At 41.9% G+C, this 25,467-nt stretch overlaps 1 protein-coding gene across 4 annotated transcripts in view; it reads left to right on the forward strand.

Annotated features, from left to right (window-relative positions):
- Positions 1 to 25,467, forward strand: part of col18a1a (collagen type XVIII alpha 1 chain a) — a 70,914-nt gene that overhangs the window by 16,662 nt on the left and 28,785 nt on the right. For 2 of the 4 annotated variants that reach the window (XM_058619550.1, XM_058619565.1), the window contains exon 1: positions 17,403 to 17,906. The exons of 1 other annotated variant lie outside the window; for it this stretch is intronic. In XM_058619550.1, the coding sequence (XP_058475533.1) occupies positions 17,525 to 17,906 (382 nt within the window). In that variant the 5' untranslated portion in view covers positions 17,403 to 17,524. Of the gene's footprint in view, positions 1 to 17,402; positions 17,907 to 25,467 lie in introns of those variants that run through there. One more of the 4 variants, XM_058619557.1, reaches the window with a different exon arrangement.

Consider the following 25,467-nt stretch of genomic DNA (forward strand, 5'->3'; position numbering starts at 1 on the left):
GCTGCGTTGTCCCACTGCTGCAGAAAGATGTTTTGCTGTCTCCTTGTCAGTCTGTCAAATCTTTGATGTCTCGTGATGAAAGGATGCAGGCTTTCCGTTTCTTTGTTCTTTCTTTTTTTTGTGTATACGTGTAAGTGTCCTCCACGCCCGTGAAACCTTGCGTTGACCAAGGTCTTAAAAAGTAAACTTGCAAAGGGACAGAGCGAGGGACGAGTAAAGTAAAGAGAGCAGGTACTGCCCCACCCAGACTTTAAAAGGTGTACGGCCACATTGTGTCTTAATGGCATCATACTTAAGGACTTCCTGTCTTCTTACTGTGGCCTCATAAGATTTTGTTAAGTTTTTGTTTAGATTTTATACGGCTGGGTATTTAACGTACAGCTCTGGAACTTTAAGTTTGGTTTTGTGAGATCATTGTGCCTTGACTATGAGAGTGACAAGATAAACTGTATACTGTATATATTAGGCTACATCAACACTCCTCTATTCTTATTTTAAAACTCATAAATTCTGCTCTGTATCTGCCTGCCACCCACACTATCCCAGCGTTAAGTATAAAAGCTCTCTTGGCTTTGTTTTGGTTCCAAAACTCCTGGGCGGTGTTCTGGTCTGGACGGGGGGAAATAGAAAATAGATATCTGTGGAAACCGTTAGACGAATTTACCTGCTTTCACTCCCTGATTGGTTCTTATTGGCCACAAATCGACGACCAGCTGTGAATACAAAGCTCCGCTAATGCGTGCGTTCAGCATACTTTGATCTCAAAATAAATCTCTGCTTTGACGACTACGCCGCTGTTGTTTTTCGCTGGCAATACTTTTTTCTAAGGAAACTAAGGAAGCTACTTCAGAGGAGAGAATCTGCTTTCTGTTTACACCTGCACACACATGGTCATGTTTCAGCCATGTTAGTATGGAGCTGAAATGGATGTAGGCGTAGTCGTGCTGTACGTCTTTCAGTGCAGTGTGTGGTACAGCAGTCTGTCATAAAACCCTGTGTCTGGAGTGCAGTCAAAATATATAAACAGTAGCACATTTTTTATTGTGTTGGCTTTTTGTACTGAGACACACTGGGTTTGAAATAAAATGGTGATAATACATTTAAGCTGGGTGTATGACTTCATCCACTTTGACTCTGTTGAATTTGTGTTCAGGCGTCAGAAAGCCATTTGACAGGTGGAAATAAATTAAAGTCAAGTGGGCCCATAAAGTATTTTTGGTTACAAATCATCTGTGTTTACATCCCAGATTCTGCAGTTATGATGTGCCAGGCCTGGGTTGCAGCCAGCTTCACTTCAGCTTAAAATGGTTTGGTGGGAAATTTCGCTGCTGAGCCATTTGAAAAATTGATGCATTTCAGAAGTGTTGTCATGGTGCTGTATCATAACTTTGGTGAACCATGTGTAAACATGGTTACCAGTCTGACACTGTTTATCCAATATGAATGTGAACATCCTGAAATACCCATTTAAGTCAAAGTCAGGGACAACTTTGACGTCCCTAAAGGCTTGTGTTTGGTCAGTCAGCGCGTTTACATGCATGTGAGAAAGTCCAATTATAGTCGGACTAAGACAATCATTTTGTTTTCTTAACGTCGTGTCATGAGCTCGTCTCAGTCGGACTTACATATCTGGATAATGTGATTCATAGTCCGATTACTCCTGTATGTATACACTTAGTCGAACTGGAGTCGGACTTCCCCTACGGCCTTAGCTTGATTACACTATGCATGTAAAGCAAGATGCTGGTAAGGACACAGGTCCTTTTCCTGTTGTGAAACCCTGCGTGTGAGATTCAATACATACCAGATTAATATAATTATCTTTATTGTTTTGGATGCAAAACAAAGCTAAGTTTGTTCTTGCACTTTAAATCAAGTTGTGTTCTGTGGAAACCCCATCCTTGTGCTCAAAGGAGTAGCAAATGGATGGTACTGGTGTCATTTTTAGATCATAACACTGTTTTAACATCACAATGACAACTTAAAGCCCAAAAAATGTGCCTCTCTGCTTTAAACATGCAATAAATTATACAAATTTTTAGGAAAAAAGGTTTTTCCGCTTTTTCCCCACACAATTTTTATAATGAATCTGTATCTGGTCTGTGACGCATCATGCAAATGATGAGATAAATGTAATCCCTGTGTGTCTGTTTAAATGATTGAAGCCCACAGTAATCCAGTTGCTGTTATATGTCGAGAAGATTACAAATGCTGCCATAACCTCTCCCTTTCTGTCTCTTCCTCCTCCTCCTCCTACACTGTCAGCCGTATTTTCCTCGATGCTTTGTGAATGTTCTGCAGATGTGGAGTAAATCACATGTGGTTTGAAAACACCTCCGTCTCTTCCTCCTCCCAATTCCCTTAGCAGTCATTTAGACACACTTTACCAGTTACTGATACTTGATTGTTTGCCTCCCCCGCTTTTTTTTTCCCCCCTCTGTAAAGGAAGTAAAGGGTCTTTGCTGTGACTCATCTTTTTATCTGATATTCTCATCTAATCACTGAAGGCAGTGTTTTTTTTTGTTAGTTTTTTTGAAAACTAGGACCAAGGATGCAACATAAATGCAGAATTTAAAAAAAAACAACGTTGTGCCACTATTTCCTAGACTGCCATCCATGTCAAAGAAAAGGGTTTTTTATCTGACTGCCAATTGAACTGAGTTGTGTTGTTTCCAGGAGGCTGTAGGTGGTAGGAAAGTCCGCCCTCTCTTGCTGACCACACAAAACCCAAGCCTTGGGGCGACGCTCTCAGTTTGCCTGCCTGCCGTTCCCCCTTTCACATGCAGTATTTTGTTGTTGCAAAGCCTGAACCAACATGATTGGAATGCATTTTTTTCCTCTTTTGTCCCCTTTTTTGGTGAGAGGCTCTTTTGTTCTAATGGGATAATTTAAAGTAGGAATGTTTTCACTTTAGGCTTCTAAGATGGGGGTGGAGGGCTGTTTAAGGTTTGGGAGTGAAGATTGGACATTACAGGAAAAAAAAAAAAAAAAGACCAGAGATGGTCTGTGACTCTCAGTCATGTCCCTGTTACTTTATTTGTTTATTTTTAAAATTCATTTTCCGTCATTAAAATTCTACAATAAGGCAATTTATCATGGATGTTTACTTCGCTTTGGCGCAGCATCTAAACAAAATTGTCCTTCTCCTTCCTGTGTGACATGAGTTTATACTAAATGGCCACCCACTAGCTCATGCTAACTTGCTGCTGTAGCTGCCGTGCCATTCTCTTGAAAACACAGATGCCCTTCCTGAAGCAACCTTCTTCCATTTATCTGGGCTTGGGATAGGCACCAGGCGTACACGTATGCTCCCCCCAGTGGCTGGACATATTATATTTGGAACTAAGTGTCTTGCAGAGGCACACATCGGTAGATAAAATCCCCGGCCTCACATGTAGAAGATGATCCACTCTACCATCACTGCCCATGAAACCATTGAGATCAGCCTCATCTTGGTCTTCAGACTTAATGAAGTGCTATCTCCCCTGAGTTGTTTCTAGTTGTTGTTAATTACAGGGTATAAACATATTACTTCTGTAAGCGTAGTATTGTCTACTACTCTCCAAACAAGAAGCTCTCAGTCATAGATGACCATGATTAATTGAAAGGTTTCATGTAAAGTGAAATGAAATATTCAAAAGAATAAAACAAAAAAAAAAACACAGAACACATGGTTTTACACTTTACTTTTCCAGATGTTTTCCACAATGTCAGGAGAAATATGAACTTCTGATGAGTCAACATGAAGTAGGGCCTACACACTGTCATTCACTAAATGAATACATTTACCACTGAATTATGTATGTATACAGATCTGGTCTGTTTAGAATTAAACTTGAATCTGGAACACGCCCAGGGTGAAACCCACTCTTTATTCTTTCGACTTCTTCTTTTTATTCCCCACAGACTAGGTACAGTCTCCGTGTGGTTAAAGACACAATGTGCGAGACACATGGACCTAAAACCACATAGAATAGCTGTTTTCCTCATCCATTGTCATGGTTTCAGTGGCTTGTGATATTGTGCGGTATTGTGAACATGATTCTTTCGATTATATAAGCACTACCTTTGTATTCATGTATTGTCAAATCTTTCATGGAGGCTTTGAAACTTGCTGTTGATTATGGAGATAAAGTTCAACTGAGCATGCAAAGCCAGATAATTTCCCCTTTTATATCCCTGCAATTCCATAACAAGTCGTTTTTCAGAGCAAATCTGCTGAACTGAGAGAACAATTCCCTTTGAAATAACTTAAGTGTTCTCACACTGCTGACTTGTATGTGTCCAGAGGGCTTCTGAGCTCAGGGTTGCTATCCATCTTGAGCTAATTAAACAAGCCCAACTTTTACTGCAGGCATGATCATGTTTGGTTCTGAATTCGCTGCATGATTCAGGCAGATGGAAGACAATAATACTAAGCGCAATGTGTTATTGTGATAGGGCTGCAATTAGTCCTTACTTCAAGTACTTGTTTCATGTTGAAAAATGTTCAGTGTTTCTTAAACCTGGAAATGAATTGTTGTGGCCACAAAAACCCTAAATTATTCCGTTTTATTCACATTTAAGAAGCTGAAAACACGAAAAGCTTGTTGTAATTATTAAAAAAAAAAAAAAAAACTTATTCATTTGATTTTCCCCAATTCATCAAATAATCAATGTATCTGTCAACTATACTCATGATTAATGTTTGAGTTGTTTCATTCATAAAATACAAAAATTGTGTCAAATGTTGATTGGGGTTTCCCCACCTGAACTAAAAACATTCTCAAATGTGCTTTTTCCCCACAAAGCAAAGCAAATTAACCAGAAAATGTCAACATTTTAGAAGCTGAAACCATTAAATTGATCATCATAACAGTTGCCAATTGATTTAGTACGTAGTACGTTTATAATAAATTAATGCAGCCCTTTAATCATTTTACTTTCCGTTTGTATGATATAGAGACAGCACACCACAGTTTGTGGCCTTGGCTGCAACCATCAAAATACAAAAAGCACACATTTGCAAAATTAGTTTCATTTACAACACTGAACTACTAGAACACTGAGCGCTTGGCTAAAGCAATTTCTGGGAATGACTCCCCTTCACTGGCCTGGTCACAGAAGAATGCTCCTCTGTCGGCCACGGTCCAAAGACCTTTTGATGTTTAAACACATGCTTCATTCATTTTGGGATTAAGAGGCTGAGGAAATGGGCTGGTTGATATTGCTGCAACTGCCCAATGATTTGTGAAGTCCCCAGGTTTAATTCCTGCCCCCAACAGCCACCGTTTACTAGTTTGATTAGTTGTGCGTACACTGAGACGCACCTAAGTGCACGAATGCACTGAAAAGTGTCCAAACCAAACCTTCCAGTTAGGGTTTTCCACTCTGTATAACACGGTGCAGGGGAGCCTCAACTGGCATAAAATCATTGCTTATGTTAGACAGAAAACAAGAGTTTTCAGATTTAAAAAAAAGAGAAATTCAGAAAAACACAAAACGAGGAAAAGATAGTGGCAAAACATAAATGCCATTATTAATTATTATAATGCTGTGAAAGTCCATTAATAATCTATATGAGAAATCACACACCCCTACTCAGGTGATTACTTATTTGGCCTCATTTGACTGAAACTGTTATGATATTATTATTATTATTATAATATGAATTTTGATATGCGCTGATTTAATGAGGGCATTTTAACTATGTCCTTTACTTTGCACCAACACTCAAGTGCTGGGGGCGGCTATCACAAGTTAGCAGAGCAATAATTGCTATAGCGCCTGTGCTGGAATATTTGCATAAACTTCTGAGGCATGCAGCTCACGCAAGGGACCCCCACGCCCCCCCCACCATGCAGTTCAGCAACGCTTATAATGCCTCCCTAAGTGAATCAGCTGACACCTCCACCACGTATATGCAAGTCCACTATTACTCTACGTGACTGTGCTTAAAGAAAAGCCATAGACTGCTCTCTCACATCGCTTTCACAGATGTGTTGCCCCGTAAACACTGGATAAATATTTGTGGATGTATAAATGCAAATCCCGCTTGCACGAGAGATCGCCGTGTGGCGTGTGGCGTGTGTTTTGGTCCGTCTGGTCACAGTAATGTGTTTCCCCTCCATCTGCTCGTACGTGGGAGAAGTTTCCGATTCACCTCCGCTCATTCTGACTCACACTGTTTAAAAACCCAAAGCAAAGTTTTACTCATCTTGGCATGAGTCAGCGAACGGAAATAAAGGCTGTCTGAGGCCGAGATATCATTTCAATCTCATGTTGAACCCCCAGTGCTTTGATTTATGTTCAGTATGTATTGACTTTTAACTTCATATCCTGAGCATCGCAGAGGAACCTGCTGTACTCGGCACAGTCGTAAAGAATTTGGTGGGTTTTTTAAACGTCTGTTTACAAGGCATGTTGTACGCGACGCGGTGTTGTTTTTTAAATCACACAGAGCAGCGTGTGTAGTAGGCTGTCTCACTCTGTTCCTGGCAAAGTTGTTTTGTTTATCAGTCTGTCTGCAATGACTGTTTTATGACATGGATGAGGAACATTAAAGACGTTGCCACTAAGGGAATTCTTAAGTAATGTAGGCAAAGCATTGTTGCCAAATCATCAAGTCAGAACCCCACATGAAAGAGACGCTGCCTTCAACAATGAGACTTTTTAATGGTGTCTTTCACGGTGTATTACACCAAGCAGGACCAAACAAACAATAACATCTTCAAGGACACAAAGGCGACACAAGTCTAATTGTTGCCTTTCTGGAGTGCTCATCCACCGTGTTCCTGACAATCAACAGAGACTCTCATAACCCAGATTCATCTTGACATTGCGCATGTGGGAAAACATTTAAAAACAGCAGCCACTCATGCTAAAATAAATACGGACATGCATGAATCCTCGGGAGACAAATACTGTGTATATATTAGCGCATACTTGTCGCAGAGTAACAGACGCAGCAGCTTGTCTGAGGGAAAACAAAAAGGTCAAGGGACAATTTCAAGGGATGCCGGTCCTGTTCACACACATGTCTCTCAAAGAACTATCTGGATATATGGATCCTAATCCCCAGAGTCAACACTGCTAATTCCAGACTTCCGATCTCCATCTTTTTTCTCTGTCCTTGTGAGAAGTGGAATGGGTCAACCGTTCCCCAAACACAATGCAGTCTGTTAGCAGCTGCCAGGATCCCACTTTGGCTGGTGATGAGGTGGAGCTACGAAACCTGAAATTATCAATAGCCAGGTTTTCTTCTCTCTTTCTAAGTATCGGTTTGTATGTTGATTTTCATAAATATAGCTTTGTGTGGAAACTGGCAGTTTTTATGAGGTGACAAAATATGGCCTGGTATTTGGCCCCAAATTGGACACTTTGGCCTCTTTCATGTGTGTCAGATGTCTTGAGAGGGAACGGTTGAGACTTGCTGTGCGTGGACTGTCCTGAAACAGCTGGTGTGTGCAATTCCTCCACTAACCTCTCCACCTCCAGACTCTACTCGTGGTGTTTAGCAATAATGTAGTAAAAGGATATATGAATAATTAGCTTCTGTTCCTCCTGCAGTTTAATACCAACATATTCAGGCCTCACAAGCAAAAAAATAGCCTCCAATTTAATCACCTCATGCAATGATTTTATTTCTGAACTGTTTGTGTGACTCACAACTCTAATTTGCTGCAGGCATGCGGTCGTTCATTGAACGAGCAGATCAAATCAATGCTGAGAACACAAGTTAAACTAAGGTCAACTGGTGCAACTATGCTCACAAGCTGGGTAACGACCCGAAAAGAGTCATTTATCATCAGTCAGCCAGCAGCTCCAGTCACTATTGAAGTGCCTTGCTTAAGGATATCTTCATGCCAGTTCATCAAAGGAGATGATGAGGACTCTCTTACTCATTTAGGCCCCAGTCCAGATTTTCCCAGATGGTTTGTGGAGCTAAACTAGTGACCCTCTAGTCAAAAAGCCCAATTTCCTGACCTGCAGCCACCTGGTGCCTGTGAATGACAATGCTATATGTTATATTTATGGTCATATTTAATATCGGCTCTCAGAAGCAGATCTTCTGTAGTAAATATGTAGCTTTGACTGAATGTCTGTGACCCTCCAACCCAGCCCTTAGTAGACAAGCAGTGTCTGGATTCCAGGTGTGGGAGAGTCCCTTTCCTTTCTTTTCTGGTCTGGAAAGCAGGTAAATGATTTGTCAGAGTAAGATGACCCTTTACTTCAAGTTCAGCCAAACACTCATCAGAGCTGTGTGCTCGGCTCTCTGTGTCTCTTTGCAAGTGCACAGACTTGTTTCTTCTAAGTCCTGGTTTTTGAGTAGAAACTCTCATTTAAACTTTGATACTGATGCTCCAATGTTGATGCCATATCTATTTATATGATACAAATAGTTTTCCCTATTTTAAACCTGCAGTGCGTAGCATTTGGTGGGTTCTATTATTCAGCCTCTATTTGTTTTCATGAACACAAATAGTGTATGCTGTGTCCTTCATCTGTCACACCTGACTGATGGAGCGCACAGGAGCGGGCGGGGGGGTAAAAGTCACAGTCATTCGGCATCAAACTGCCAGGTTTTAAAAGCAGGTGAAATCACTTCTATTCAGTCGTACTAAAACCTGTTTGCAGCCATCTCAATGTCCGATTGTTAATTCCTTCATCCATTCATCCATTCTCTCTACCGCTTTATCCTCCACACGAGGGTCTTGAGTGAAATGAATTCCCAGCGTGGGAATGTGTTGAGCTGAAAACATTCGAAATGAAGTTAAATTATATGGCAATAATTTACAAAAAAAACCATCAAATGCAATGTAAAGTGACTAAAGACGTTCGCCTGCTCATTCAAGACTTTAATGTGTAACATGGCACTTTGCCCCAAGTCAGTGTTACTGAATAGTCAGGGTCTCTTTCATGTGATGGACTTTGTCATCCTGTTTGTCCGCCACACCTGTCTCTCATATGTGTGTGTGTGTGTGTGTATGTGCTAATGACAGCCCTGTGACCTGAGTGATTTGGACTGTAATGAGGTCAGTGTCCTGTACAAACCTCCAGTGGAGCTCACAGTGGTTTGGTCTCCCTCTACTGATGAAAACAGAGAACAGCACATGGCTGCATTGGAAAAAAAATAAATAATCTCCTCCCTTTATTTGATGTTCATTAAAAGCACTTAGAGGTCTGTTTGAAAGTCTGGTTTGAGTTTAACTTTGGTTAAGAGTGAGTAATTATATCATTTATCCATATGTCTCCTTGCAAGTCATCTCATGTGCAAATAAGTGTCAAGGCAAGTCTTATGGTTGATTCCCCACTGTCAGGAGAAATAATAACTGTGAGCACGTGCCTGTGGTGTTTCTGTGATGTGAAATGAACAATGCAGGTGTGTTGGGCTTGGCCTTTGCATTAATGAAGTTGACAAACCCAAACATGTAATGATTTTTATTATCTGAGTGAGCATCACATTAAACAGGGATTGTGCCTAATCATCAGAATCATTCCACCTTTCATCTCAACACAAACTCTCAATAGCTGCTAGACCCCGTGCTTCATGTGCCATGCTGTGGTGTTTGCTGTCGACACGCCTCGTGGACGTTGTGTTTGATTTTCCACAGGTGTGTTTTCACTGGGAGAGCTCCGCCTGCGGAGTGAGGCTTTCTTTTTGTTTCTATTGCGTTTCAATCGTCTGTTAACACCCCAGTCGTCGTGCGGTAATCCATGGAGATGAATTAGCTCCCACTCTGGTGTGGTTGCATTTAAACTGTAGATTGTCTGATGTAAAGATGTGGGAATTGAAGCACATTGTTGACCTCTTTTGTGTCTATTTGTGGACTTTAGAGGGAGCTATTTCCCCACAGTTGGGCCTCACCTCTCTGGGTGGTGGAGTGACACTTGAGGCAGAAAATACTGTAGCGCTGCCTCTGCAAAGCTGCAACTTGTTCTCTGTGATTCATGTGTTGTCATCTGTTTAGCATGTGGATCTGCAGAGCGAGCCGCGTATCCCCGGGGTGAATATAATCCTCCTGACTCGAAACACCTGCCTTTAATAGCTTTAAATAGACGGTAATGAACTCACAAAAACAGCAATCAACCAGCCACAAACTTTTTTATGAGTCAAAGTGTAACAAGTTCACCGTCTTGGCCAATGTAGAGAAAATATTCATGGCAAACAGGGTGAAGAGTCCTGCGCTCTGCAGTTTCAGCTTGTCTCACCATGTACTGGTAATCAGTGAGGGTTTTGTTTTAGGCAGAAGCATCGACACCGTGTCTGTCATTAGCTGACATAAAACCTCCCAGGGCCAATTACAGTTTCAGACATTTCCGGATGCTCCGACTTGACAGTGCGCTAATTAGTGGAGTCATCTCAGGTACAAGATCTCTCAAAGGAGTCCAGGTCCTTTTGGTGTGGGATGGGTTTTTTCTTTGAGATTTGGTGGCAAAGGCAGCTTGGTTTCAGTTCTTGGATAATTACCTGTATTACACCTTTTTTGAAAGTGATGTTCCAAGCGTATGTTCCAAGTTATATCCCTGTAATATACGGGCACCTATTGACAAAAACAAAACAATCCCATAAAGAATTTGACATTCTCTGCTTTACTTGTACATGTTCCAGAACATACAGTCCACGTTTCATTGGCTTTGATTAATCTCGCGTCAACAAAAGGACCGACCACTCATTGGTCCGCAGGGAATTTTACAATGTTTTCATTCAAATGTGTGGTTGACATAATTCCCAGGGTGTAATTCACGTATAGAGCAGTAATCTAGCTTTGATGTCATGTTTTTTGAGGAAATGACATTTCTTAAACACACTAACACACAAATACAGACCATTTAACTATGGAAAAACATGGGTGCCTTTGTTTTATATGCCATATAAAGCCAATACAGTGCACCCCTCTGCCTCTGTGCTATACTGTAACTGTTGTTCAGGCACCACAGGCTATGCATTTCCCTGTTGTTATGGAATGTGTCTCATTCAGAGTGACAGCTGAGCTGTTTCTGCTTGCCTGAGCAGGACTGTGAGGAGCCCCGCAGGGCTCCCTCTTAGGCTCCGTCTCTTTCCACAGGACACTGGAGCATTCAGGGGAAGGATGCAGCAGCTTAGCAGTCTCTAAAGGGCCAATAAGGAATTTTTACTGCCTTTCAGCACATTGCCGTGATATATAGTGTCTGCTGGGATTTATAGGGTTTTATTAATGACTTGGTGCCTTGTGGTGAGATTTCTGTTGATTGTGAAGTCTTCTTTTAGGGGTTCAGGTTGGAGTCAGTGGTGGGGACTTTTCTAAGACAGAAACAACCCCTGTGCCCTTTTTTTGTGTCCAAGTCCCAGTCATGACGTCACCCACAAGAATCTGACTCACAATACAAGTTGTCAATCACACTGGCCTCATGCAAACATAAATGACAATATTGACATCATGTGCAATTAAATAAGACCTGAAACTAGTCATTGAGACATTAATTTAGCAGGAAAATGTTTACTGACATTATGACTCAAGTGAGAAGTAGGCTAATTTCCCTTAGACCTTTAGCAACAGTTCTTTCAGATTATTTTTATAGGCGTTGTCAACTTCAAACCTTGTTTCCACTAAGTGGTTCAGTGCAGTTCAGCTCACCATGGTGTGGTTTGGAATGGTACTGTACCCTGAGCTGACTTGCATTCCCAATGCAGGTTGTGTGGGCTGGATGTGTAACCTACGTAGCTATTCACGTAATATGCATCGACTATGTAAATAGTGAAACATCAAACTGGTGCAACACAGTGTGGCTTGCCAATAACGTCTACAAAGGAGAAGAAAGTGACGCAGTAAACAAATGCAGTAGCTGAACATCCAGTCTTTTCATCTTGGCATGTGACTGTTTATAACCAGAAGACTGCTGTTTCTTCCTACTACAGCACAAAATGATGGTTCTCTGTGGACAAATTTCTGTCTAGCTCCATCTTGTAGAAGCCAAACTGTGCTTGGTACCCCAACATATGCGTGCCACAAACTGTGAAGCTACAGATCCTTTTCTTTTGGTACAATTCTCAATGCTTTACATTGGAAACACAAATAATTGCGTGAGGTACCACATTGAACTGAACTGTACCCCTTAGTGGTCCACTTTTTACATACAGTCTATGGTCTCAACACATAATTAATTAACCATTATTGGGTCTTAGAAGTGCAACATTCAGATGTGCCTATACTCAATATAGTAGCGTCCTTGTTGATTGTTTGCCTTTGAATAGTCAACATCCTGTGACAATGTCAGCATGTCTGCCTGAGAGTCTTCTCCACAGCAGGGAGGTTCCTCACTCATAGAAGCTCCTCAAGGCCACTCCACGACTGTGATAAGTCTCTATTTGTGGGAAGCAGGACCCGTTTTCCCTTCTAATCTGATAACCGTAACCTCCTGACCTCCACTCTGTCAACCAATCTCCCCCAACCCTCATTCTCAGACTGTGTCTCTCACACACACGGTGACTCACATTCACCGGTTGAGGAGCTCAGAGATGTGAGAGCAGATTTGAACAGCGAGTTGTGTCCGAACATAATCTGCTGTCGCCTGTAAAACGAGCCCTATAGCACACATCTACCCCCTTGATATACGGCCACAAGTTGTTTTTTTTTAAATGCCTCCATCCTCCGTTCCCAGCACTGAAACCAGTGTTGGACACTCACTGCCCTTGCCATTATAGAAAGCCTAACCTTTACTCAAAAGAACGTTCAGTTTACATTGTGAGATATACTGTATATTACACCACTTCCCTAGGATACATTACCACTAACTAGGTGAATGCAGGCTTTAAATTTACTTTGAAAAGAAAAAAAAAGCCTGAATAGTCCTTTAAGTTCCTTCATGGTGCATCAGGATTTGTATATGTTTATATCAGCTGTGATATGCTGCGCCGCGACTGCAGCCCGGTTTGTTTGTGTTTCTGTCTTTGTCTTAGTGTGTGTGTGTGTGTGTGTGTGTGTGCGTGCATGTGTGTGTGTTTCAACCATATGTGGGCTCATCCATGAGGGGTCTGAACAACCTAATTGTGTGTGTCATTTAAAATTCCTAGCTCTTGGAGTGCCTCCGAGCTTAATGCCTGTGTAACCACAAAGACAACGACTACACCATGACTCACAGTGAGAGGTCGACGACCCCCACTTGCTGAAATAACACGAGTGAAGGTGCAGGTTGTGTGTGTGTGTGTGGGGGGGGGCGCCAAAAGGTTGTCTAACTGTTCTAAAGGCTGCAGAGAATAGACCCCTCACAGTCTGGGAGTGTCAGTCAGTGTTGTCACGTTTGCTCCTCTGTTTGTACAGCAGTTATACCTCAGGTCAAAGTGACACACACGTCACGTGTTGCCATGCCGCCCGAATCCTCATTAGTAGCAAAACTACACATAAAGCATGACAACAGATAATCCTAAAAGCATAAACATCCCCTTAAGTGCACACTACCTTAAGAATATGTTGGCTGCTTTATCTTAACCACTCACTCCCTCGCACCAAAGAGAGAGAGAGAGAGAGAGAGAGAGAGAAAACAAATCAAACATTTGGGTACACCGGCACTGCTGGTCTACTGCTGCCTTGTTTGGTAATTATCTGTCAGTTAGTTAAGTCTAAAAGAAAGATCCAGAACACCCAAGTTGAAAATAGCACATTTAAACTCTCCAGTGGAGACAGCAGTGGATCAACAACTCCTGTGTGTGTCATGAAATAAAATGTCTTATTTTCTCTATTGACTTTGGTGCGTGGGAGTGAGTGGTTTACAAGGAACCACAGACATCAGCAACTTTATCTCACGATGAGGAAAAAGCAGCAGACATATTCTTAAGGTGGCGTCACTTAAGATGACGTATAAAGTAGTTTGTTAAGTGGCTAAGAGCTGTTTTTCTTCTGTAGTAAGATGCTGATTATAAAGACCTCATACAACCTCACTTTAAACTGCAGTTGAGGAATTGAGTTTATAATTAAGATGCAAGGGATGATTCACTTCAAAATCATTCTTCTGTTTTATATATATATATATATATATATATATATATGTATATATATGTATATGTGTATATATGTATATGTATATGTATATGTATATATGTGTATATATATATATATATATATAGGATATTGTGTTGCATCTGTGTGACCCCCATATCTTTCATTCATTCACAAAAGCCATATTTAGCACGGATGAAACTTGCAATCTGAATATGAAACGTGACATCTGAACGGCATGCGAGTGTGGCACAAAATACCACCCTGCAGTGACACATAATTGGACGCCTTCTGTGCTCCTCGTGGATTAAGTTCAGTGGGTTTTGTTGGCGCTGTAATTAGCAGCAACATTTATCCTCCCACTGATGGTCTCAGGCCTCAGTCCTGGTCTAAGGTTTCATGCTTTTGTCTGTGTATTGTGCGGACAGACACTGGTTGAAGCCTGGAATTTCACTTCGGCCGCTGCTCAAACATCTCAGGGTTTCACGGGGCGCAGACACAACATAGATTCATAAGGGATACTAACATCTGTCTGTCTTGTAATACATGCAGTCTGGGTTTTTCTGGAAGTTAAGCTGCAGTCTATTTACAGCATAAACAAAGAAGTCAGGGCAGACTCCAAATGCATGACTTCAGCCATTTAATAGTGGGCTTTCAGATTCCACACTAACTAGGCACCAGGGCTAAAGATTCATTACTTTCCCTTGTCTTCTTACTTCTCTGCTTGCTCCAGCTTTTGGGTCATCACAGTGAACTTTCCCATCCACATTGTTGCTTTGGCATATATATTTTACACCAATTCCACTTCCTGATGTATCCTTTACTAGTTATCAAAGCTTGGGGCTGGCACCAGGATTACACTTAAGCACCCCCCGGTGCCTGGATATATGAGGTCACTTTGGGGTTAAATCTCTTGCCTGATGTCACATCGGCATGTAGACAATGGGAGTCGGGGATCAAACCTCCATCTTCCTGTTGCAAGACGACCAAAGCAGCCAAACAAAATATGAACTTAAACCTTACATAGAATGTTTATTTTTCTGTTCCTTGTAAAGATAGCAACATAGGTTGTTAAGTTGATAAAAGGTTGATTAATGGGATTTTGTTTTGAAAATGTGGTCCTCTGTAAGTTCAGCAGCGGATAAGGATCAGTGGTAATTGAAAAGTAATGGAAAAATAGGAGAAAGACTTGTTTAATTGCTGTTGCAGTTGGACTCATGACAGCTTAAAATTAAAAATGAATTAAAAACTCAACGAGAGGTTTTCTCACCAATCGTTGAAACAGCTGCATTGTGTTAATGTTGGCTCTGCAAACATCACCTGCAGCTTTACAAATGCAATCCTGACAACAAACGTCCAGATGTTTTTTTTTGCTGTCTCAATGATGTCAGCACAGAGCCTGTCACATTTTTCAACACACTCCGTCGGAACAGTGGGATCAGGTTTCGCCTCACATTGTGGACATGTAAACGCGTCTTGTAGTGTGTTTCTCTCACATACACACAGTGAGTGATGTGTTCCGAGCGCTGCCAAATGTGGCCGATCTATATTCAACACTGTGCCTCCCAAGTTTAAATCAAACGATATGAAACGCCTCTATCTCATCGTCATTTTGGGATGAACTGCTCTCTGACTGCAGTCTTTGGGATATACATTTGTCTCAGATGCTTTGTTGTTTTTTTGTTTTTGTTACAATTCAGCGTGGCAGCCTCTTCCATAGTTTAACAGCAATGATGTGGTTTCAAACAGCCCGTGTGAAAACACTCGCTAACGTCCTCTTAAAGGGACAATCTGCTCTGATTTGTTGTCTGCTGCACAAACAATACAATAAGCCGCAAGAGTCCATGAGAGGGTTTTTTGATGTTTAAGGGCTAATCATTACCTGTCACAGCACAAAGTTTATTACCTCGGGGTTTCGCTGAACTGAGATCCTACTATAAACACTGTTTATTTTGGTTTACACACTGACAAATTAAAGCCGACAATTACTTTGAACGTTGAGTTTGTCTCACCGCAGAATTGCCGGCTTGTGGCTGAGAAGGCATCATCAGCTTCCTGCCTGTACCGGAAACATTTGTCTTTGTGATGCAGTCACCTTGAAACGAATAATTTTCCCCACAGAAAGTTGTCATTTTGAAGTTTTTCACATGGCCGTAAATATTTTTTAACGATTTTGGAGTTGCTTCGGGACACAAGAATGTTTATCCTTCTGCCTTGCTGGGTTAACTAAATATTGGAATTATGTTACAGGCGCTTAATTAAAATTGTGTTCATCAAGATATATTAGTTGCTTTCTTTCCCCCCCTTCTCTGTTCTTTGAAGAGTAAAATGTTCTCATTAAAGTCACCAGGGAAGGACAATCACGAGTGCCTTAATGTTTGCCCAAAAGGAAGTCGCTTTTCACAAGACACAAACATGAATTATCCTTTCATGAAAACTTTCACAAGACAGAAAGTTAAAAAATAATCTGGTCTTGTGATAAATTAGTGACCTTCGTTTTTTGCTTCTTCTTTCAAACACTCCTTAAGGGATCAGTTAGATCATAATTGGCCTTAAGGCCACGACAGGAAGCTAAAGGATAGAAGCTTTTCTTAAGGTACGCCGTGCATAAACAGCCTGCCTCATTTTCTGTCAGCGACTGCTGTTGTATGCACAATATGCCTGTGTTCATTTTAAACCCCCGTGCTATTAGAATGGGCACTTGCACAAACCTCCTGTTCCTTTTGTCCCTAATCTGTGATTAGCAGATGTCGAGGGGTCTCTGTCAACTGATCCCACAGGCAGTATGAAACCAGCCTGGACAAGAAAGTGAAGACTGGATTACTGTGTAACCACAGCACAGTGAGGAGAGTGGTCTCTACTGGAATGAGCAATTGGTGTAGATTATTAACAGATTAGGGACAATATATGCAGGGAGTCAGAAAATAGCTTATTATGTTTGCATTAAGTATACTCAAATTTGAGTTTTAATTAGAGTTTTTGTTGTGATATGTTGTAATATTTATATAACCTGTCACAGCGGCAACTTTGCTCAGGAATTAATGGCACTTTTCTCACACAATGGCACAAATGTTTGATGCATTATGGGGACGTCAGCACTGCCCTTGCTCCGACCACATTTTCACACAATTTTAAACCTATATCTATAGTTCTTCTTATTATCATGTGTGAACAAAGAGAACAAGTCAAGGGGAACAAATTGCCCCTCTCTGCACGACACTGAAAGCATCAGTGTTGTACACTGAAAGGCAAAGGCTGCAGTAATTCAAAGGTATCAGTCAGCAGGAGAGATCGCTTTTCACTCGTGTGACAAAGGGAGGAGGGGGAGAAAGGAGGAGTTAGGAGAGGAAATATTGGCAGGGCAGCCAATACGGTGCACATCTCCCTTTGCTCTTCCCCTTTACTCTTTTGAATGGGGCACTCCTCTTCACTTTTCCTCTCTGCCTAGTGGAGTGTGTGGGGGGACAGAAGTGGAGTAGAGTGTGTCTGAGGAGTGTTTTGGCTCTGTGGACATGTCATAGTCCACTCTGGGCCCCTGATCAAGTGGCTGGACGTGGTCAAGATTTGACATGATGCCCAAGATGAGGATAGAGGTTGGAGTTTTGATTTTGTTGGCCAACTGGGTGGTCTACTCAGATGCCTGGTTCTGGACCTGGACTGGTACAACAACTTTGGCACCAATGATGGACCATGAGGGGTCAGGCAGTCCAGCAGGTAGTGGAGAACAGCCACCAGAGGACACAGTTGGAGCGCAGATCATTGATGAGAGACATGGGATCCAATTGACTGGGCAGACCACTCAGACCCTTCAGACCACTGAGGCTCCCTTACTGACCACTGTAGTGGCCAGCCCCTTCACTACAACACAGCTGGAGAATGACCAGGCATCAGAAAAAGGCACAGTTTCGTCTCACATAAGTAAACCTGGTAATGGCACATCTTCTTTAACGGGTATGGGCTCTACAGTTTTTGATAATGTAACATTTACAGCACCGTTGTCAGGATTTGAATCTGACCTTGAGTCTGAATTAGCAGCAGACACTGGGTCAGGTCTTGGGCCTGGCTCTGAAAACAGGTCTGCATCTGGGTTTGCAACAGAAGCTGAAAATAGTTGGTTTTCTGGCTCAGAAACACATAGTTTTTCTGAGGAAAAATCAAAAGAAGCAGTAAAGCCCTCTGATAAAAACAGATTAGATCATGGAGATAATTTGGTGTCCCAATATAATAATCTAAATTTATCTCAAAAAAGTGACTTCATCATTCAGAACAGAACAGAAGAGGACAATCATCTTAACAGCCCAAAACTAATGCAAAATCTGGGTTCTGTGTTTGAAATCCCCAATAACAATAGCAGCAGTGGACAACTTAACATTAGCTTTGATTTGACAAAGTACTCTCAAGAAAACTCAACCGCAGTAGATTTGCTAACTCAAGCTGAAGACAACAACTCTGCAGTGATTACCCAGGCAACCAAGGGCACCCAATTACTGGAAGTTACTCATTTACCAGCTGGTGAATTAACAACTACTCAAGAAGCTTTAGTTCACAAGATTCTACAGAATAGCCAAACTTCATTTGTTAGTCAGGCATTTTCTACAACTCAAACACCAAATGCCACAGTAGCTACCCAACAGGAAGAGCCTGGCCAGACTGTGGCAACAAGCCAAATCACTCATATCTTAGATACTACACAACCATCACGAGTCATAGAACCCCAACAATGCTTGTTGCTTGATACACATGTACCGTTCTGCTCCTTTATGCATGGGCAAAGGTTTGTTGTGCCCAATTATCTCAACCAGACCAGTGTGGAGGAAGTTCAGGCACTTCTGAATAAGTGGTCATGGCTGTTGGGTTCACATTGCCACCACAGTTTGGAGTGGTTTTTCTGCCTTCTTTTGGTACCAAAGTGCGGCTCCATGGGCACACTGCCTGTGTTGCCTTGCCAGAGTTTTTGCAAAGTCTTGCAGGACAGTTGCTGGATGCTCCTGGATGAGGGACGCCTCCCTGTGGAGTGCCACACACTACCCGATGAGGAGGAGGATGGGTATCATTGCTTGTCAGTTAGTAACCAGAAAGGTAATCACTGGTTCAAATGAATCCTACATTTTAGGATTTAAATTTGAACCAGCTTTGGAAAACCCCTACTGACCAGTTTGTCTGGTGTTCCCACTGGTGTTCATCCTGTACCCAAAAACCCAATACCCATTACCTACCCAATTAATTGATGTATTATTGTTGTAACTGAATCTGTGGGATTAACAATGTCTTGGTTCCCATTTAAAAGAAGAATACGGCTACAGCTTAACAAGCATGACGCCAATTTGGTTTGCAGAGTTTAACCTGTTGCATGTATGTTTTCCCCCTGTCCTGGATTGATTGTGACTTACTCTTTGAGGGAAGACACACACACACACACACACACAAACACACACACACAGAGAGTGACAGAATTGTATACTGCAAAGGATTTCCTCTGTAGCTTACTGATTCAAAGTGTGCTACTTTGCTCAGGCGCACATTATTACATGGTTTTGCTAATATTCCCACAAAGATGGGACTCAATATGGGACAAAAGACAGTACTATAGTTTAACTACAATTGTTGAATGCACATTATACAACAGAGCACACAATATAATCTGTAATCCATAGTTTGAATTCTGATTGATGTTTCTCTGAATCTTAATGCATCTCTAGTTGCCGGACAGAGGCCAAGTGTCTGTAAACAGTTTGTGCATGAAGTACTGTAGATACTTTGGCATAGAGACTTGCATGTGTCTTTTGACAGGGACTTGCTCGCAGGCATTTATCTGTCCACAGACGGGCAGATTAGGTTGTCATGCATGGGAAGCACTCTTGTTTGCATCCGTGATTTGTAGTGGGATGTCAGTTTATACTACTTTGCTTGTCAAAACACTTCCGACAGCTGGAAGTTTATTGTACTCAGGTTGCACATTTCATTGAAAATGTCAACATAGAAGAAAGTAATCTGCATTCAGTGCATGTCTTTCTGGTGTACTTTACTTACACTGTTGCCGTTAAATTCAATTGTTGAACTGCATTTACGTTCAACAAGTGCTATGTCAACTAGAGAGGTTTTGTTGCAGGAACTAACAGTAATGTGGCAGTGATTTATGATGTAGACCTACACGTTAAATGTGAGGTGGTACCCTCTTAAATATAAAGAAATAAATACAATCCTAGCCCCTGGTGACTACAAAATATTTTGGAGAAAATGACTCACATGTTTACTGCTATACTTCTGAAGCTTATTCATGTGAGAACATCCTGTAAAAAGAAAGTTAGCCACATCCCCTTTGCTGGGCTTCTCTCTTTACCTCCGCTCGGGTTCAGGACTGTCTCCCCTCACAGCCTTGTTATCTCTCTGACGGTGTGCGCCACTGACAGACATGAGTGGACATGAGTTTCTGGCTTCCTAGACTAAGTGACACATCTGGGCCAAAACAAATGTTTAAATGGTTCACGCTTTTACATCTTTTTTTGCTGGTCACAAAGAGTTGTTGTTCGTGTCTACACCAGGGGGTTTGTGGTGTTAAGGAAAGGGATTAGCATTTAGGCCCCAAAAGCACAGTGTGATTTTTCCACTCCATGTTACATAGTGTTATGGAAAGATAAAAAAAAAGAGAAAGCATATAGATCGCAGACAAAATATGAGTGTTGTCAAATATGGATGACATAAAAATGTTATTTATTAATCAGTGTGTTCAACATTGAATGTTGCACTATTGCAAAATCGATAATATTTTGCAGCCCCCCATGAACAAAGCCAAGCCATTTGTTAGCAATAGCCTGAAGAATAAGTAGAGTGCAGTCTTTATGAATCATACTGAAAACCAGTGTAATCAATATCATCTGTTATATCCAGGACCTGGAACCTACTAATGAGCAATGCTCATTAATTTATCTGGTAGACAAGTGACTTTCTGAGTTACCGTTGTCCCTGTGAGGCCCCTGTGAGGCCCCTGTATCCTCAGGATCGCTGAGTCAGTCGGACGTTGCTTTTGAGCATTTGAGTAACGCTGCATGGTTTCTATGCTACAAACTGCCTCATGCTTATGTGTCAATGTCTCATTTCAGCGGCCTGTCGTCATACAACTTTGTACAACATGTCTTGAGCTGGCCCGAGCATTTATGGTGGCCGAAAACAGAATTTAAATTGTTGCCCCATACCGACACTGACAGTACTTGACTATTGTGAAATGTTTGATCATTCCCTCTATGTCTAAGCAGCAGGAATTGATTTAACTATTCGTTAAAGTAGTGCATTTTTGTACGATTTTACAAAACACACTCTTGTGAGACATGTCAGAAGCTCTTGGGGGCCCGCTTGGAGGCCACAGGGGGCCCCCTAAGCAGCCGCCATGTTTGCTTATGTGTTGGAACGGCTCTGTGAATGACATCAGTCACAATGTGTCACGGAGCTCTGCAAGAGTTTGACCTGAAGCCAGACATGGTTTGACCTCTCAAATCCACTGACCAGAACCCATACTGGGCAGCGTCTGGGAAGGTTCAGACACCTCGCAGCTCTGCTGGCCTGATGTGTGGGAGGAGGGCATTCATCCAGCCTTAAGACCACCCCCCCACCCCCCTCTCTCATGCAACATTTAACTATGACCTGTCATGAAAGAATGTCTCATGATGTACTTCCACCTTTTCAGTTGGCACCATCAAAGACGGGGGGGCCTGTTAGCACGGGGCAACAAAGACACACACACAAAAAAGAACATCTTTCTCACTTAAATATCTGAATGTAGCCTACAGATGTGTGCATGTGGGCAATTACTGTGGGAAGATTGTGCAGATATCAGTGCACAGAAACATTTTTGAATTCTGTCAGATGTGGTCTGTCACTACCTGGGTGGGAGACACAGGGTTGTTGGGGCACAATGGGCCCTTTAATGATGTTTTCCATGGTTACCAGTCTCTTTGCTTGAAAGATGAGCACTCATTCGTCTCAGGGTCTAAAGGTCAACTGCACTTTATTTTGGCTGTAGTTCTTAAAGGTAAAAAACTGTAAACTTCTATTGGAAAACTCCACTTCTCTTGAAATCCTACCCCCGTCAGTTTAATATGACGTGGGATATCGCTCTGTTAAGACGTAGACTGCTCCGTTTGCTGGTATCTCAGTGTCTTTGAGGCTTGGGCCTGCCCTTTACACACTTTTGCAGGTGGAATGCTGATTTTGTAGTGCCATGGTTCCCATTGAGCCAAGATAGATATTGTATCTCCTGACAGGAAGGCCTGATGCTGGCTCCAGCTCTTCAGCGCGCTGCCTGCCAGGGAATCATTCTGACTCTGGCTCTCAGGAGAGTTCCAATTATGGACACAGTGTCTTTGCTGCCAGAAACTCATTGCCCCCCTGTGGTTTGTGTTACACTAGTACAAACCTGAACTGATGAGGCAGTGATGCTAAATACAGTGTCTGAGCACAGGGATGAGCTGGATAATTGCCTTTTTTTTGACACTCTTTAAAGGTTTTTGACAAGCTCCTCTGAAGAAGAGCAGTGCTGTCTCAGCTTTTTTTGATGATTTGAAGAATCCACTCGTGCTATCTTAGTTCTGAAGACATATTTTTGAACTATTGTCTCTGGAAAAAGGGATTGTTGACGCCCTGTGTTTGACTTCAAAGCTTTTTTTTTCTTACAGATAGAAAACTTGAACAGTATCATATTGCTCCATCCCATAAGACTAAAGTGAACATCTTGTGGTAGACACATCTTCTTTTTGTGGTTTGAGAATTACAGCATTGCTTGTGCCAACACAAAATTCTCCTTCCTGGACTGTGATGTGATTTTTAGGTTTGATATCTTTTTCAGAGTATTCCCCCCCCCCCCCCCCCCCCCCCCCCCAGGGGTATCAGGGTTTTCCTCACAGTGTCACAAAGTAAACTTTGGAGTAGTAATCCAGTCAGTTATGTAACATCAGAAAATATAAAAAATAGAGATACTAAATAAATATTAGAAGTACAGAGCGAATGATATAGTGTAAGATATAGCGGTAATATAAATGCTAATTGCACAGTTCTATGTATTGAAAGACATTGCATCCTCTCAAGCAACAACATCGACTTTTTCTCCCACGTAATCCTTGACATTGATTTATAGGTTTTACAGTTCTGTACACAGATGCACTGAAGAGAGGCTGAAGAGAGAAAAGCAGAAAGCAAAGACGACCACATCATCATGTGGTCAAATTTAATTTCCCTCTCTTTTAAATCAATTGCCTGACAGTTGACCCAGACACTGTTTATGTTGCAAATGCATTAGTTTTTTTTGTTTTTTTTTTTTTTTTCAAAGTCACGGGACTATAATTTTCCCTGCTGCAGAGAGGAACTCTGACACTCCAAACACACGGTCAGACCCGCTGACCAGGTCTGTGCAGAGAGATCACTGCCCTTGTCAGCGGGCCTCAAGGGATGTTTTAAAGGGTAATGGAGTGCAGTCAGTAAAACCATAAAGTTTCCTCGGACTGTCCAGATGTTCGAATGTTTCCCCCCCCCCTCGGATCATACAGGATTCTGTACTTCCCAAAGCTGTGTATACATTTTCGCTCTGTATATACAGCTTTATCAACAGGGTATCACAAACTCTGGTACCCCATCCTGGAATGCTAGGAAGTGAAAAAGAGCTATGTTCCCGGTGAGTATGTGTTCTTCTCGACAAGACAAACTAGCGCCATAAATTCAGCGGAGTACCATTCATCAACAGTTCTTTTCTACGCCCAATTGGCCTCGAAGCTGTCATGGGACAACAAAAGCTGTTCGGGAACGTGAATTGGGATCGCACTTAAAATGCTAATGGTGCTTCCTTTGTATGCCCAACATATTTTGATCTTAGGCAAGAACTGACTGGTCGGACCTTTGGGGGCACACCGGACTGGCCTCAGCACATTGAAAGACATGTCAGACCTTTTTTATCTTATTTACATCCTGTAATTAAATTGCCTTTCTTCACAGTTCTTTGATTCCACTTTCTTTTTTCTGCATTTTGCATTGTTACATTTTTATTTATATTTGGGATCAAGCGTTTGGTCGAGTCTGGCTCACATACGTGCTTGCAGTGCACATCTGGCCACTGCAAGTGATGACCAGTCGAGCACATGTTTCACTAATGAAGCTCTGCAAGGATCCCCGCTGCCCCTTTGGCCAAAGCACGAGAAAAATCAGATGTTTTTCAGAAAAAGATGGTGATATTTTGACTGGGGGAGAGTGAGACTCAAGCCTGGGTCTGAACTTTAGAGGAATGCTGCAAGCTGCAACCAGGCTCTGTAGAAGAGCACCTCACATTCCATTTTATTACAGACCTTGAAGTGTAATCTACTCACAAATCAAATCATTTTTATGACATGTGCTCAAAAAAGAGGCAAATAAGCAAGCAAGTGAATGTCAGCCATATTTTATTTATGCACAATCAATGCATTCACAGTTCAATTCACAATTTCTCATGTACTACTAAGAGTTACTTAATAACTTTGGCTCCCTTTAGGATGCTCACATGTCGGCGTCAGCACCCTAGCAGGAGGATAGGACAAATTAAAATGGTGTGCTTTCCCTCCACAAGATGGATTTCACCACCAAATGACTACAGAGCTCCGTCTCCTTCGGCTCTGCCCTGGCAGAGACCGTGCATGAGGAGGCAGCCGGGTTCAGACGTGTGAGCACAGGCCCCTTCGCAGAGACCCTCAAGGTTTCTCATTCTGACTTTATCAGAGTAAACATCTGGTCGGCCTGGTGCAAATGACAGTTTATTGTTTACTGCCATTCATGCGGCAGTCGTGGATTCTACCCGCCGTCTACCTGTAATTCTCCACCTGGGTTAGAAAATACCTGCTCTAGGCAAAGGTGTTGTCTGTTGAGATTTTGGAGACTTGACAATATTTGGTCCAGTGATGTGTATGTTTTCATGAATATTAGACATATACTGTACTCTTAATATGATAAATATTCAAAACCATGTTTTTGAATTGTTTTCTCCACATTTTCACATCTGTACCTTTAGTAGAAATATACATTGTGGCATGTTTTGATACCATTTTTCATCCTGTTGCTATTTCTGATGAAACACGTACACATCTTTAATTTACAGCCATGGAGGTTATCTCAAAGTGTCTGTCGGATTGGCACAGCCCGCAACGGCATAATTAATACTGGAAAGTATTTTTATTGCTGTTCTGTTACAGCTTGACTGGGCGCTCTCTTGTTAGCTCAGACCGAAAGCATCTTCAGTTCTCAGACAGCGTGCAGAATACTCAGACCGGTGCTCAGAAAGCAAGGTCCTGGGTTCAGCTAAACACTCTGTGTGTTTAAGCTCTCAACAAAGCCGACTGCGGACCCCACAGATCCCTCACAGTCGGGGCAGTGGGGAGCCTTTGAACCGAGCACATGAGTCACCAGGTGGTGAACCAAAGCATTTCTTCAAAGCACCAGAAACTGCATCATGTGTTCTCCCAAAACAGTGATTTTTGTGATTTCTCTTTAAACATGAGGAAAT

This window comes from Solea solea, chromosome 2 (genome assembly GCF_958295425.1).
Source record: "Solea solea chromosome 2, fSolSol10.1, whole genome shotgun sequence".
Taxonomy (NCBI): Eukaryota; Metazoa; Chordata; class Actinopteri; order Pleuronectiformes; family Soleidae; genus Solea; species Solea solea.